This window comes from Bidens hawaiensis, unplaced genomic scaffold (genome assembly GCF_021521415.1).
Source record: "Bidens hawaiensis isolate Kalapana, Puna unplaced genomic scaffold, B.hawaiensis_p1.1 tig00000001_1, whole genome shotgun sequence".
NCBI classification, from domain to species: Eukaryota; Viridiplantae; Streptophyta; class Magnoliopsida; order Asterales; family Asteraceae; genus Bidens; species Bidens hawaiensis.
The window spans coordinates 4,405,893-4,419,247 of NW_027491014.1; the positions used below are offsets into that span (position 1 = coordinate 4,405,893).

General features: G+C 37.0%; 1 protein-coding gene across 1 annotated transcript in view; it reads left to right on the forward strand.

Moving 5' to 3' along the window:
• LOC143596097 (uncharacterized) overlaps positions 1 to 12,852 on the forward strand; it is a 253,849-nt gene extending 240,997 nt beyond the window's left edge. Inside the window, exon 2 of the mRNA XM_077075186.1 lies at positions 11,838 to 12,852. Within this exon, the coding sequence (XP_076931301.1) occupies positions 11,838 to 12,706 (869 nt within the window). The 3' untranslated portion in view covers positions 12,707 to 12,852. The remainder of the gene's footprint in view (positions 1 to 11,837) is intronic.
• Positions 12,853 to 13,355: the final 503 nt, after the last annotated feature.

Genomic DNA, 13,355 nt, shown 5'->3' on the forward strand with positions numbered 1-13,355 from the left:
TTTCGTGCTCATTTAGGATCAGTGCATCCTGATTGTTCTTATTGCTTAGATGAGGTCTACACTGTTCCCATGATTGGAGATGAGACTATTGGTTATACTCCAAAGGCTATCTCATAATACTCTGTTGAAGAAAAGAAAGTTTAGAGATAGAAATAAAATCTTATTCTACTCTAAATATAGCTTTGCCTGAAAATATTTTTCATCAAGTGGGAAGTAAAAAAAGATGTGCTGCTTTGTTTCAACATCTTCGCATGAGAAGTATGGGTAACACGGCTGAAAGTAAGAAAGTGATGCTTAAATTTCAATTCAGAAACTTTAATTTATTAAAGGGTGAGACGGTTGAAGAAATGACAACGAGATTCAATCACTTGATCGCCAAAATGGACAAGATGAAAATAGAAGTCCCTGAGAGTGATAAGATCGATACAATTAAGAGTGTACTTCCAAGATCTTATTCTACGTTCTTAATGGTTCTGAAGGAAAACATTTATTTTGCAAATGAAGATCTGACTGCAATTGAATTTCTGCAAAAGATTGAAGCTAGAGAATATGATCTTAAGTGTCAGAAATCTTCAAAGGAAAGTCATGATTTGTCCTTCTATGGTGGTAGTATGCCTCTTAGTTCAACCATATCTCCACCAACTGCTTTTCTTACTCAAGCTGCAAGTGAAAATGCAAATGCTTCGTTTAATGATCCACGAGCTTGTTTCTATACAGCTGGAAATATATCTAGTAATCCTGGTTCATCTGAGGTATCGGGAAATGCATCTTCTACTAAACCATTCTCATCTCAGTCAAATGTAAACATAAAGGAGGCTGAACAGAATTTTGCCTTTTTGTCTACCTTTATGTCTTCCTATGATAATTTGGTGAGTAGTAAGATTGCCACAAGTGATTTAACCGATGAAGATTATGATCAAATTGATCCCGATAATCTTGAACTCATGGATCTAAAGTGGAACATTGCAATGATTGTGAGAAAGGTGAAAAGATTCATGCAAAGAACTGGAAAAGATCTTCCTGCTTTAAATAAAAAGTTGGGATTTGATAAGTTGAAAGTGAAATGTTACAATTGTCAAGAATTTGGTCACTTTGCAAAAGAATGTGACAAACCGAAGAAGGAATACACTGGTCCTCGTGGTCAAAGTTCAAACTCCTCAACACCACGAGGTAACGATGCTAAAAAGAAACCATCAAATTCCGGGTCACAAGCAATGTTGGCTAATGGTGATGATTGGTCACAACGACTTCAGTGTAATGATACTCAAGCTAATCTGGCTATGTTTGGATTTACTGGAAACGCTCAAGAAGATAATGGAAGTGAGCTGTCTTCTGATAATGATTCTGGTTCTGAATCTGATGAGTCAAGCAAAGATCGTCAAATCAATTTTGCTTACATGGCTAAAATCAGTGACTCTTCCACGTCTGCTTGTTCTGCCAACCAAAATGAGGTTAGTAAATCTTCTTCTAAAGTATCATTTGTTGATTGTGATTATAAAAAATCTAAAATTGATTCATTAAAACTTCAAAATGACAATTTACTAAAAGAGATTGTGTCAATGAAAGATACTTATAGACAATCCTTGAATTCTCAAATTAATTCAAGAGAGAAAATTGAGGATTTAACTATAAGTAATCATGATCTTAAAGCCGAGTTATCTGTGAAAATGACAATTAATGATCAGAAGTTTCAAGAAATCTTGAAACATCATTCAAAGATAACTGAGCTAGAAAATGAGGTTCTTGAGTTGAAGAACAAATTGGGTAAATTTCGAAATTCATCTTTTCTGTTAAATGAAATTATTGAAGTTTCTGGAAAACAAAAGGACTCAAACAAAGGTATTGGTTTTGTTGAAATTCCACCACCATTTTATAATGATTATAAAATTAATCCTTTTGCTCCAACTGAGGAAGATGTGATTCCTAAAGAACCAGTGATTTCAGAGAAACCTAAACCTGTTAAATCTGAAACTGTCAAAACTCAATGTGCTCCTCGAAAACCTCATGTTCAAAGCAACAAAGTATTTGTTGAAAATGTTGACAAGGTTATCATTGAGGATGTGTTTGAACCTGAAATTATACACAAGAATCAGAACATTCCAAGTTTTAATCACATACTGTGTGAACCTCATGAATTTGAGGAAGCTGTGTATGGTTCACACACAACCAAGATGAAACAAGATGCATTTGCTAAACCGGTGAAGGCTAAGAAATTAGAAAAACCCAAAGTTTCTAATGAGGATTTGTTACGTTTTATCAATCCTAATGCTCTCAAGCCATCACCTGCTCGTGTGTTTAAGTTAAAAGGAATGGACACAATGTTCACTGAAAAGGACATTCCAATTAGTATTATCAAACCTGAACTAATTGAGAGTGTGTTTTACAATGAAACTTTTAAAGTTCGTGAACTTGAACGTCAATACGCTCATGCAAAATCATCAATTTCATCAGATCCAATGACAAGAGCAAATCAAGTTCTAAAACAAGCTAAGCAAGTTAAATTTGTTAAGTCAACCGGATCTGACACTTTGAAAAGTTTTTCGAACTGCTCTAATTTAGATTTTTACTTGAAAAAGAAATCTGAATGTTCTGATGAGTTTGCTAAGAGTATGACTAAGAATGTGATGTCTCATTAATCATCTGTGCCACATGTGTCGACTAATTCTCAACATCACCATGTTGACTTGCGAAGTTGTTTCCTCTATGGGCAACAAGGTCATGTTGTGAGAAACTGTAGTCAACAGAACAACCAGAGTCTTCATCCTTTTATCAAGGACCATTCCAAACCGGTTCCTGTGATAAAGGAAATTCTGAAGTGACCCATGTCATATGCTGATGATACATACTTTATGTTTTCGAACGTTTATCCTCGAAAAGTTGTTCATATGAATGAATCTTATGGTACCGTTAAACCTAAGTTTGTTCCTACTGAACCAATATGCAAAAATGTTAACTCAAATGTGGTTCGGGCTGCGTATTTGAGACGAAAGTCGAAGAAACCAGTAACTTATTCACAAGTTGCTGAACAACAATTGAATGCAACTAAGGTTAACTATTCTCAAGGAAATCAAAAGGTGCCCAAGACCGAGGCCTGGGCTGCCTTTTTTAACTTATCACTTTTGTTTGTGTGTAGGGTTCATCCAAGACCATTTCTGGTGAAAACTGGATCATGGACAGTGGATGTTCTCGTCATATTACTGGAAATCTCAACCTCTTATCAAATGTGAGAAATATTCAAGGGGGTTATGTAGCTTTTGCTAGGAATTCTGGGGGTATGATTACACAAGAAGGTGAAGTGTCAAATGGGAAGATTACGTTTGAAAAGGTTAACTATTGTGATAAGGTTGATCATAACTTATTGAGTGTGTCACAGATTTGTGATAAGAAATTCACTAATATTTTTACTGATAGAGAATGTCTTATTCTGAAACCGGGGTATGTGATTCCCGAGGACATGGTTGTTATGCGATCACCACGATCAAATGATATTTATGTCTTGAATATGAATTCTAGAGCATCTACATCAATCGAAACGTGTTTTGTCTCGAAAGCAACCGAGAAAAACTCCATACTTTGGCATCGAAGAATGGGTCACATACATGTTAGAAAGATGAATTATTTAATGGCGAATGATTTGGTTGAGGGGGTGTCGTTGAAAAATTTTAAGTTATCAGATCACTGTGTTGCTTGTAAGAATGGCAAACAGAAGAAGAAATCGCACCCATCCAAGTTATTTAATTCCATTGATACACCTCTTGAACGACTTCATATGGATTTGTTCGGTCCAGTGAATCGTGCGAGTATTTCTGGAGACTGGTATTGTCTTGTCGTGAATGATGATTATTCGAGATATTCGTGGGTTTTATTATGATTTCGAAAGATCAAACGCCTGTTTTGGTACAAAACCTTATTACTAAAATCGAATCACTTTACAAACAAAAGGTGAGGAGAATTCGAAGTGATAATGGAACTGAATTTAAAAACACTATGTTGGATTTCTTTTGTATCTAAAAGGGAACTCACCGTGAATATAGTGCACCGTATGTACCTCAACAAAATGGCGTCGCTGAACGAAAGAACAGAACCTTGATTGAAGCTGCAAGACCGATGCTTGCTGATTCTAAGCTTCCTGTCCAATTCTGGAATGAGGCTGTGAATACGGCTTGTTATACTCTCAATCGATATCTGACTGTGAAACAACTAAAGAAGACCAGTTATGAATTATTGAACAATCGTAAGCCTAACTTAAAGTACTTGGAACCTTTTGGGTGTCCTTGTACTATGCTGAAGAAGGATGCAGGTAAATTTGAAGAAAAAGCCATTGAAGGTTTTTTCATAGGGTATGCGTCACCTAAAAAATGGGTTTTCAATTCTACGTCTGGTTGTGTTGAAGAGTGGTACCACGTTGATTGTCAGAAGTACACTACTCCTCCACAAGGGAAAGGTCCCGACTGGATGTTTGATTATAATGGTTTATTTAATTCTTTCACTCCATCAAATATTTATCCAGATGAAGATTTGGTTCGGGCGTATTTTGAAGAACATTTGGAAATTCCACGATTTGCAAGTTCAAATGATGTTGAAGCTCCTACTGCTGCTCCAATTGAAGAACCTGCTAATGAATTTCCTGTTCATGATGGTAATGCATCTACTTCTTCTGATGATAATGCAGTTGCAGATCAAGTTATTGAACTTGACAGTGATGTTTCATCTCCTGAGTTGGGTGAACATTACACTAATTTATTCGAAAACGTTGCTGTTTCTGAAAATCCTACTCTCAGGATTCATAATTACCATCCACAAGAAAACATTACTGGAGATCTTGATGTAGGGGTTCAGACACGACATCAGATTGCCTCTTGAAGTGACGATAATGCTTTATATGTTCATTCTGCCTTACATGCATCTGAAATGGCAGTTGTTGCTAAATTTACTTGTTTTCTATCTCAAGTTGAGCCGACAACTTCTCGTGTGGCTCTTCAAGATCCTTCTTGGGTAGAAGCTATGAAAGACGAATTACAACAATTTGCTCGTTTAGGTGTTTGGGATCTTATTTTCAAACCTGCTAGAGTCAAGAAAGCAATTCCGACCAAGTGGGTATACAATTGTAAGAAAGATGATCGTGGGGTAATTGTGAGAAACAAATCTCGTTTAGTAGTACAAGGTTTTCATCAGCAATGGGGTATTGATTACACTGAGGTTTATGCTCCAGTTGCAAGATTAGAGTCGATACGAATCTTCCTGGCCTATGTTGCTTACAAGAATATCAAGGTGTATCAAATGGATGTTAAAATTGCTTTTCTCAATGGTGAACTTCACGAGGAAGTGTTTGTTTTACAGCCTCCAGGTTTTGAGGATCCTGATTATCCTGACCGTGTTTGCCGATTAAACAAGGCATTATATGGTCTTCATCAAGCCCCGAGAGCTTGGTATGGCACGCTCGCCGACCATCTGACGGATAATGGCTTAAAACGTGGAACTGTCGACTGCACTTTATTTTATAAGAATATTGGTGATGATCTTCTGCTCGTTCAGATTTATGTTGATGACATAATCTTTGGGTCTACAAACGACTTATTGTGTAAGGAGTTCGAGAAGTCTATGCAAACCAAGTTCGAGATGAGTTCGATGGGAGAGATGAATTTCTTTTTAGGGTTGCAGGTTCACCAGTCTGCGAAGGGAATCTTCATTCATCAGACAAAATATGTGAACGATGTCTTGGAACGATTCAAGATTACTGCCGGAAAAATCCCTTATACTCCTCTTCCCGTGGGTCACAATTTATCACCGGATGAATTGGAGGATACCGTTGATCCGACCCTTTATCGTGCCATGATTGGTTCCTTAATGTATTTAACTGCTTCTCGACCCGACATAATGTTTGTTGTTTTTTTGTGTGCTAGGTATCAAGCTAGTCCCCGAGTGACTCAGCTGGCAGCGGTCAAGCGTATTTTGCAATATCTACGGGGATTTCCTGACATTGGGTTATGGTACCCTAAAGATAATACTTTCGATCTTACCACCTATTCAGACTCAGATTATGGAGGATGCAAGATCAATTTCAAGTCTACAACAGCGGGATGTCAATTCTTAGGAAGTCGGCTTGTTTCCTGGCAGTGTAAGAAGCAGACAACGGTCTCCACTTCAACCGCCGAAGCTGAGTATGTTGCAGCCTCGAGTTGCTGTTCCCAGGTTCTGTGGATACAACAACATCTTCGCGACTACGGTTTGAAGTTTCTTACTACTCCCATCTTGATTGATAATTCTACTGCTATTAGTATCACCAAGAATCCCGTACAACATTCTAAAACGAAACATATCGAAATTCGATATCATTTTATACGGGATTGTTATGAGAAGAAATTAATTGATCTTGAGAAAGTGCACACCGATTTTCAAAAAGCCGATCTATTTACCAAAGCGTTTGATAAAACACGTTTTAATTTTTTGCTTGGTTTAAATGGATTGAAGACCCTTGCTGATATCCTGAAATTAGGATAATTATCTTTACTTGTTTTTACTATTTTAGAGTCTATTTCTTTTATGTTTTTAGGTTTTAGGGGGTAAATTCCAGAAAATACCAAAATATTGTGCTTTATGTTTGTATAGAGAAAACCCAAAAACATTAGAAAACATAGAAAAATCAAAAATATGTGTTCTTTCTTGATTTTATTTTAATATCTGAAAAACCAAAAACATGTTAAAATTAGAAAATTCAAAAAAAAATTGTGATTTCTTTTTGTACAGAAAAATTTTCTGAAAAAGTCAAAAAGAATGTAATTTTTTCTCGTTTTTGCAAAGAAAAATCCGAAAAAGACAAAAAGATTGTGGTTTTAGTTTGTAAAGAGAAACCAAAAAGATTTTTGCTTATGTTCGCTGAAAATTATGTCATTTGCTTCTATTTCAAAAAACACATACGGTCCTGATAATTTCTTAAAATCTTCGGGCTAGCCATTTATCTGACAAATGGAAAGTATTTGGGGCGTTTGTTAAGCTTTCTACAATAATTGTTGCTGAGAATTTAGTCAGTTTTTTTTAAATTTGTGAAGCATGCTTGCATGTCTTGGTCCCGTTCTCTACTTGTAGATGAATAGGATAGCCATTAATTTATGAGCTTAACTTAACTGGGGCAATTTAAATCATTTTGTTTTATGCTCCTCAAATTTTGAGTTTTTGAAGCAAAAACGAGAAAATGATAGTACATTGATTATTTGAACCCAAATCCAGAAAGAAATGAGCTCAAAAGACTGTGTGCTTAATCATTGGTGCATTGATAGGTCTTAAACAAGCTGCTAGAGTAAAGTAAGTGATATAAACTAAAAGAAAAGCCAAATTGAAAGAGGTGTTAGTCTCTAGCAAAAGTCTCGGAGAAGATGGCAGAAATGTAATAACCGGTCATACTCAAGCCTTGTAATTGTTGATCACCCAAAAATATAATAAAGCAAATAACAAGCGTTAGGATTCTGGACACTGTGAGTCTTTATGCGGCTTAATCATCTGGGTATTCATAAACATGAATATTCCACTCGCTTTCTAGAGCAAACCCAAAGTCATTAAACTTGATCACCGCTGTATTTCGTACAATCTAAATACTAACTTGATCAAAATCCGTTGTTAGTCATACAATTGTTCCTTCCTTGCGTGCGTCTTAATACCAATAAGAAACGGACCCCAGGGGATACAATGTATGTAAGCCGACAGATGGACTCGTGCATACTCACTCACAGTAAAGGAATCTTGATGCATTGCTCAAATATTCAAAAACTCCAAATTTTGATCAACATTATAATGGTTTAAGTCAAGTTAGGGTGATTTGGCAAAAATAAAATTAAGCTTGAACCGAGATTAGGGGCTGATAGTTTCTGATATTCTGTGCGCTAATTGAATTATAAAATCATATCACAAAAATGTTCGAAGGCTTGTTATAAGATTTAAGTGGACAACAATATCAATGACCGACTTAACGCCAGTCATAATATCGCTGAAATATAAAACTGTGATGAAAGGGCAATTTGGTCAATATGATTCTCTGCTCAAACTCAACAAAAATACAAAAATATGTTAGCTTTTGATAAATCATTGAAAAACACAAAAAGATTGTCTATTTTTAATGTTCGGATATTCTTTTGTAAATACATTCTTTATTTTTTACAAAATACCAAAAATATTTTCGTCTTTTCTTTGTACAAATTATTTAAATATTTTAAGTTATGTTTCGTAAAAATGAAACGCGTTTTAAGGTATTTACTTATCGGAATAAATTGGTTCTCGGTAATTCGTTTAAATTAAGGTTTTATTTATTTAATTATTTAATTTAAAATTAAATAAAAGATTTTATTTTGTTAAAATCCAATTCGTTATTTATGGATAACGAACTAGGTGATTATTTAGCGAACTAGCTTCTAGTTCGCTAACCTAATTCGCTTGCACTCTGTAACGAATCATCCCTACGTTATGCATATTTAACGAATCACAACACGAATCATGTCTTGATTCGCTACCTTAAATTAATGAATCAAGTAGTGTTTCGCTAAACTAAGGTAACGAATTGAGTTAGCGAATCAGCTAATTCGTTAACTTTATTTCAAGCGAATCGATTAATTCGTTACACTTAATTTAAACGAATCGTCTGTTTCGTACAAGTTGTACATCGGGTTGCGTGCAAGTCTATAAAAGACAAGAAACACGAACAGTCCTTACACTGTTCACCTTCTTTCTTCATCCTAAAGGAACCCTTTTCAAATTTTCTCTGAAATCTAGATCTTCTCTTTTTGATATTTCAAAGTTATATTTGAGTTTCTAAGGTATAGACGATCATGGCGATCTAATTCTCGTCAAAAATGGCTAAGATTTGATAGTTAAATTATGAACTTTTGAGGGTTTAAGGGTTTCCGAGCTTATAAACCCCATTTATGATTAATTTGTGTTGATAAACTATATGAATTTGATGTCATTGTGATTGGAATATGATTCCGATACCCTTGGTGGACTTCAATCATCATTTGATTGTTGTTTGCTTTGTTAATTATGATTTCATGTTTTCGGTGTTTAAAGTCGGTTCGGTTAACCTAAGAACATATAGATTTTGAGTCTCAATCTCATCAATCTAAGATTACGAGAGCAATTCCGAGTACAATGAGCTCATAATCTCGATGATGCGACGAAAGGATATGGCCTAATCGTCTCTGGGCTTATAATGTTGAATGTTGTTGTTCTTCCTGATTTTGACCTTGACTATGCGAGTCAAAGAAAAAGTCTTAATCAATTGACGATTCGTTAATCTTGGCGAATTGGGACTGTTTCGTGCCCAATTCGTTAAGATCCTACACGAACTAGCTAAGTGAATAAGATGTTACACGAATCGGATATGGATTCGCTTAAAATATAACGACCTAGATTTTAGTTCGTCAAAATTAATAGTAATTCGCTATGTTCAGTTCGTTAAGTAATTTACTTGATAGCGAATCACCTGGTTCGTTATCTTATTGTAACGAATCAGTGTGATTCCTAACGAATGACATTTATTAACTTAATATTCATTTAATTTAATTAAAGAATTTAAATCGTCTAAAACGCGTAAACAAATTAACTACACATGTATTTACACCATCTATCTATATCTTGATATATTTTGATATATTTTACATATTCTCACATTCGTTTTTATTTATTCAGTAAACATGGCTGAGCAAAAACAACAAAATCAACCACCACCAGAACAACCTCCACAGGATCAACCACCACAACAAGAACAACAAGCTGAAGTGATCTTACTACCGTTTGATAAAAAGCACAACATTTGTGCTTATGTGAATCAAGATGTTGCAGATACGGAGGTGTTTGGGGATATGCTGACTTTCTTACGACGTTCCATGATACACTATGCTATAACCGCTAGATCCAAATATACCTAAGCATTATCAGACAATTTTGGAACACAGTTGCATATGTTGAAGAAGATATGATCATCAGGGCTACTATCAATCAAACTCCAATTACAATTGATGTTGCTGTGATTCGCCGAGTACTTCAATTCGATGATACTGACGATTACCCAAGTGAATTTGACAGGTCATTTGTTAGAGGACTATTCACCCGTTTGCACTATAATGGAGATATTCTGAAGTCTATGTTGAATAAGAATGGGTTGTGTGCACCATACAAGTATCTTCTCCATGTGTTACTTCATTGTATGAGTGGACGTCGGGGTGGATTTGATGAGTGTAGACTGAGTTTGCAGTCGGCCTTTGTTGCTTTGATTCTGAACAAGCCTTGTAATTATTCAGAGTTTGTGTTTGATCATTTGAAGGAACAAGTTCAGCAAACTCTTCAGTCGAAGAAATTCTTGATGTACCCTCGTTTCCTACAGCTTATTATTCAAGATTTGATTCTGAATTAAGCTATTGATCAGAAGAGAGTGAATGATATACTTCATCAAGAACACATGACTGATGACACCGTTCATCGAATGTTGATGTATAGAAAGGAGAAGCCAAGGGACAAACAGATGATTGGTCATATAATCAATCCGAATTATGAATGTCCTCCTAATGAGCGCTGGATCCACGACGATTCGGATTCCGAGCGTGAAGGGGGAGAAGGTGGGAACGGTGATGGTGGAGATGATGATGGTGATAGTGATGGGAATGATGGTGATGGTGGTGCTGGTGAAATAGCTCTTAAAGAACAACAAGATGCAGTTGATGCGGCTCTTGCTGCCACCATGAAAGCTCAACTAGAAAGAAAAAGAAAAGGTAAAGCTGTGGTAACTGGTGAACCATCAAAGAAGCCTCGTGTGTCTGCTGGGGCTGGGGTAATCATCAGAACCCCACCAACACGTCAAACATCGCCTCAACGCTCGGCAGTGCCGCCTGCTACAAGCACTCCGATGCTTACATTGACGACGACGTTGGTGTCACACGAGAGGCTCGGTCTTATCCCTCAAATGGCATTAACCGAGATACCAAGGCCTCCCGCTATTTTATCTACCATTTCCTCAACCGCACCCATGAGACCTCCTCCTCCTCCTACAACTACTCTTCCTCCTCCACCTCCGCCTCGTGATATCTCATTTATGAGAATTACTCGGCCTCAAGGACCTTTTCAACCTGCTCACCCATCCTTATACAATTTGCCACCAGGTGTCAAACTGAAATGCTGATGAATCTTCTCCACCTCTATGAAAATCAAATGGCAGCTGACCGTCAGAACCAAGAAAAACTTATGGAGAATCAAAGACGAATGATAGGGTATATTTCTTTCTGCCAAAAGGAAACTAAAGCCCTCCGTGAGATTGTTACGTCTCATGGGGTGAAATTGAAAGAGCAGGAAGAAATTATCCTACAACTGACGTGTAAGGATGATGCCCTGAAACGACTCAAGAACGATGATGAGGATCCTGATGAGTCGGGTGCTGGGGGTGAGCCGAAACAAGCTCACGGTTCATCTGCTGGTGCTGGTACTAGTGGGGGTGAAGACTGAAGCCAATAGATTATTATTTATCAAGATCCAACAGCTGCCGAGCCAATTGAAATGATTGTGGCTAACACGGTGATATTTGTAGATGGATCAGGGGTAGTTAAGAGTGTGGTGAATAGAGACGAGATAGAGGTTGGGGAGTTTGTAGAAAGATCTTCGATATTGCTAGGGCTGAATGATGATCAGTTGAATGATTTAGAGGCTGAGCCCGATGTTGAAGTTGTGAATGAGGAAGGTTTGGAAGTTGATCCGTCGATTCAGATGAATACGGATTTCGTTTATGAGAATGAGGATGTAGAGATGGAGGATGTGACTGCTGATGAGTACCCGGACTTGTATCAACACCAACGTTGATCAAGGTACTCCGGTATTTCAAGAAGAGGTGATTAAAGAAGCTGAGGACTGTCTTGAGGAGAAGTCCAAAGTTAAAGGTTTCTATACTGGAAAATCGTTTGATCCGACTGTTGATGAGATTATAAGCTGGTTCAGGTTTAAAGCTGCGGATAAAATTATTAAAGCACATCAAATTTTTGATCAAGAACGCAAAGACACATCTGAAGCTTGGGTAAAGGCAAATCAGGTGACTACCTTCAAGACCGTTTTGAAGGTACATGGTGATATTGTCTCGTGGCTCTTTGATGCTGACCTTAAGGTATGTATAATCAAGTGGGAAAAGGGGGTCCAATATTACGAGAATATCAGAGACGTTCTGACACTACCGGGGTGGGATGTTCATACCCTTGCGAGACGTCCATTTGTTAATCGTGGGGGCCACCAGACCGTTAACATGTTTTATCGACACCTAATATTCGAGGTCAATCACGGTTTCAAGTTCTTCAAGCCCCAGGTCCCAAGAAGAAAGCGTATTGATGAGATTGATCCAAGGACTGGCTGGAGGAAACTTGTTCTGAAGGTGAAGCCGCCCAAGACTATGAAGCAAGTTCCTGTGAAGACGATGCCTCAAGATATGCATCTCTCCTTCAACCGTTGGTACTATGACAATCGTACCGGCGAGGCCGTCATTGTTCAGGGTAGAGGTCTGAAGACTAAGCTTATCAAGATAATCGACCCGATGTGGTTGGTTAATTTATCAGAAACCGACAACGACGTGCTATACAGGGAGCAGATCCTATTCGAGCGCAAAGAAGATTATAACCTGGCTTTGCAATTCCAACGAGTTGTGCGTGTGTGTCACGAGCATGGAATTCATAGTTGCAGAGACTGGTAGTCAAAGCGCTTCAAATAAGTTAAAAACAAAGAGCTCAAGACGAGGGGGTGTCTGTTAGTGCACGGTTTTACGTCTAGAGTCTTTGTATTTAACGTTAACGTTTTATTTATTATTTAATATAATAAATAGTTTTGTTTATTAAGTTAGTTCGTTAAGTTAAAGGCTAGTTCGCTAGGGGATGTTAGCGAACTAGTCAGTTAATATATTCCCTCCTCATTCGTTAGGGGATGTTAACGAATCAGGGGGTGTTTCGTTATGATTAATGTATGTAACGAAGGGGAGGGTGGTTCGCAAGGGGATGTTAGCGAACCAGATCACCTTCTATATATAGTGAACTCCTGTTCACAGATTAATTTAAGTTTTGAGCTAATCAACGAACTGCTGTCTGATCTCTCTCTCAAGCTTCACCTTATATTATACAAACATTACTGATAACATATTGATAATAGATATATATATATATACAACACTAAATCTATGTTAATTATGAGCTAGATCCTTAATCGTATTGATAGTATATACACAGATCTCAGATCTGTTCCTTGTTATTGTTATTGATACGAATCACGGGCTCCAACATTCCTTTCATTCATTATCCATACACTTTACTCATTCATTATATTCAATTTCTTCATTCTTTTAATAAGTC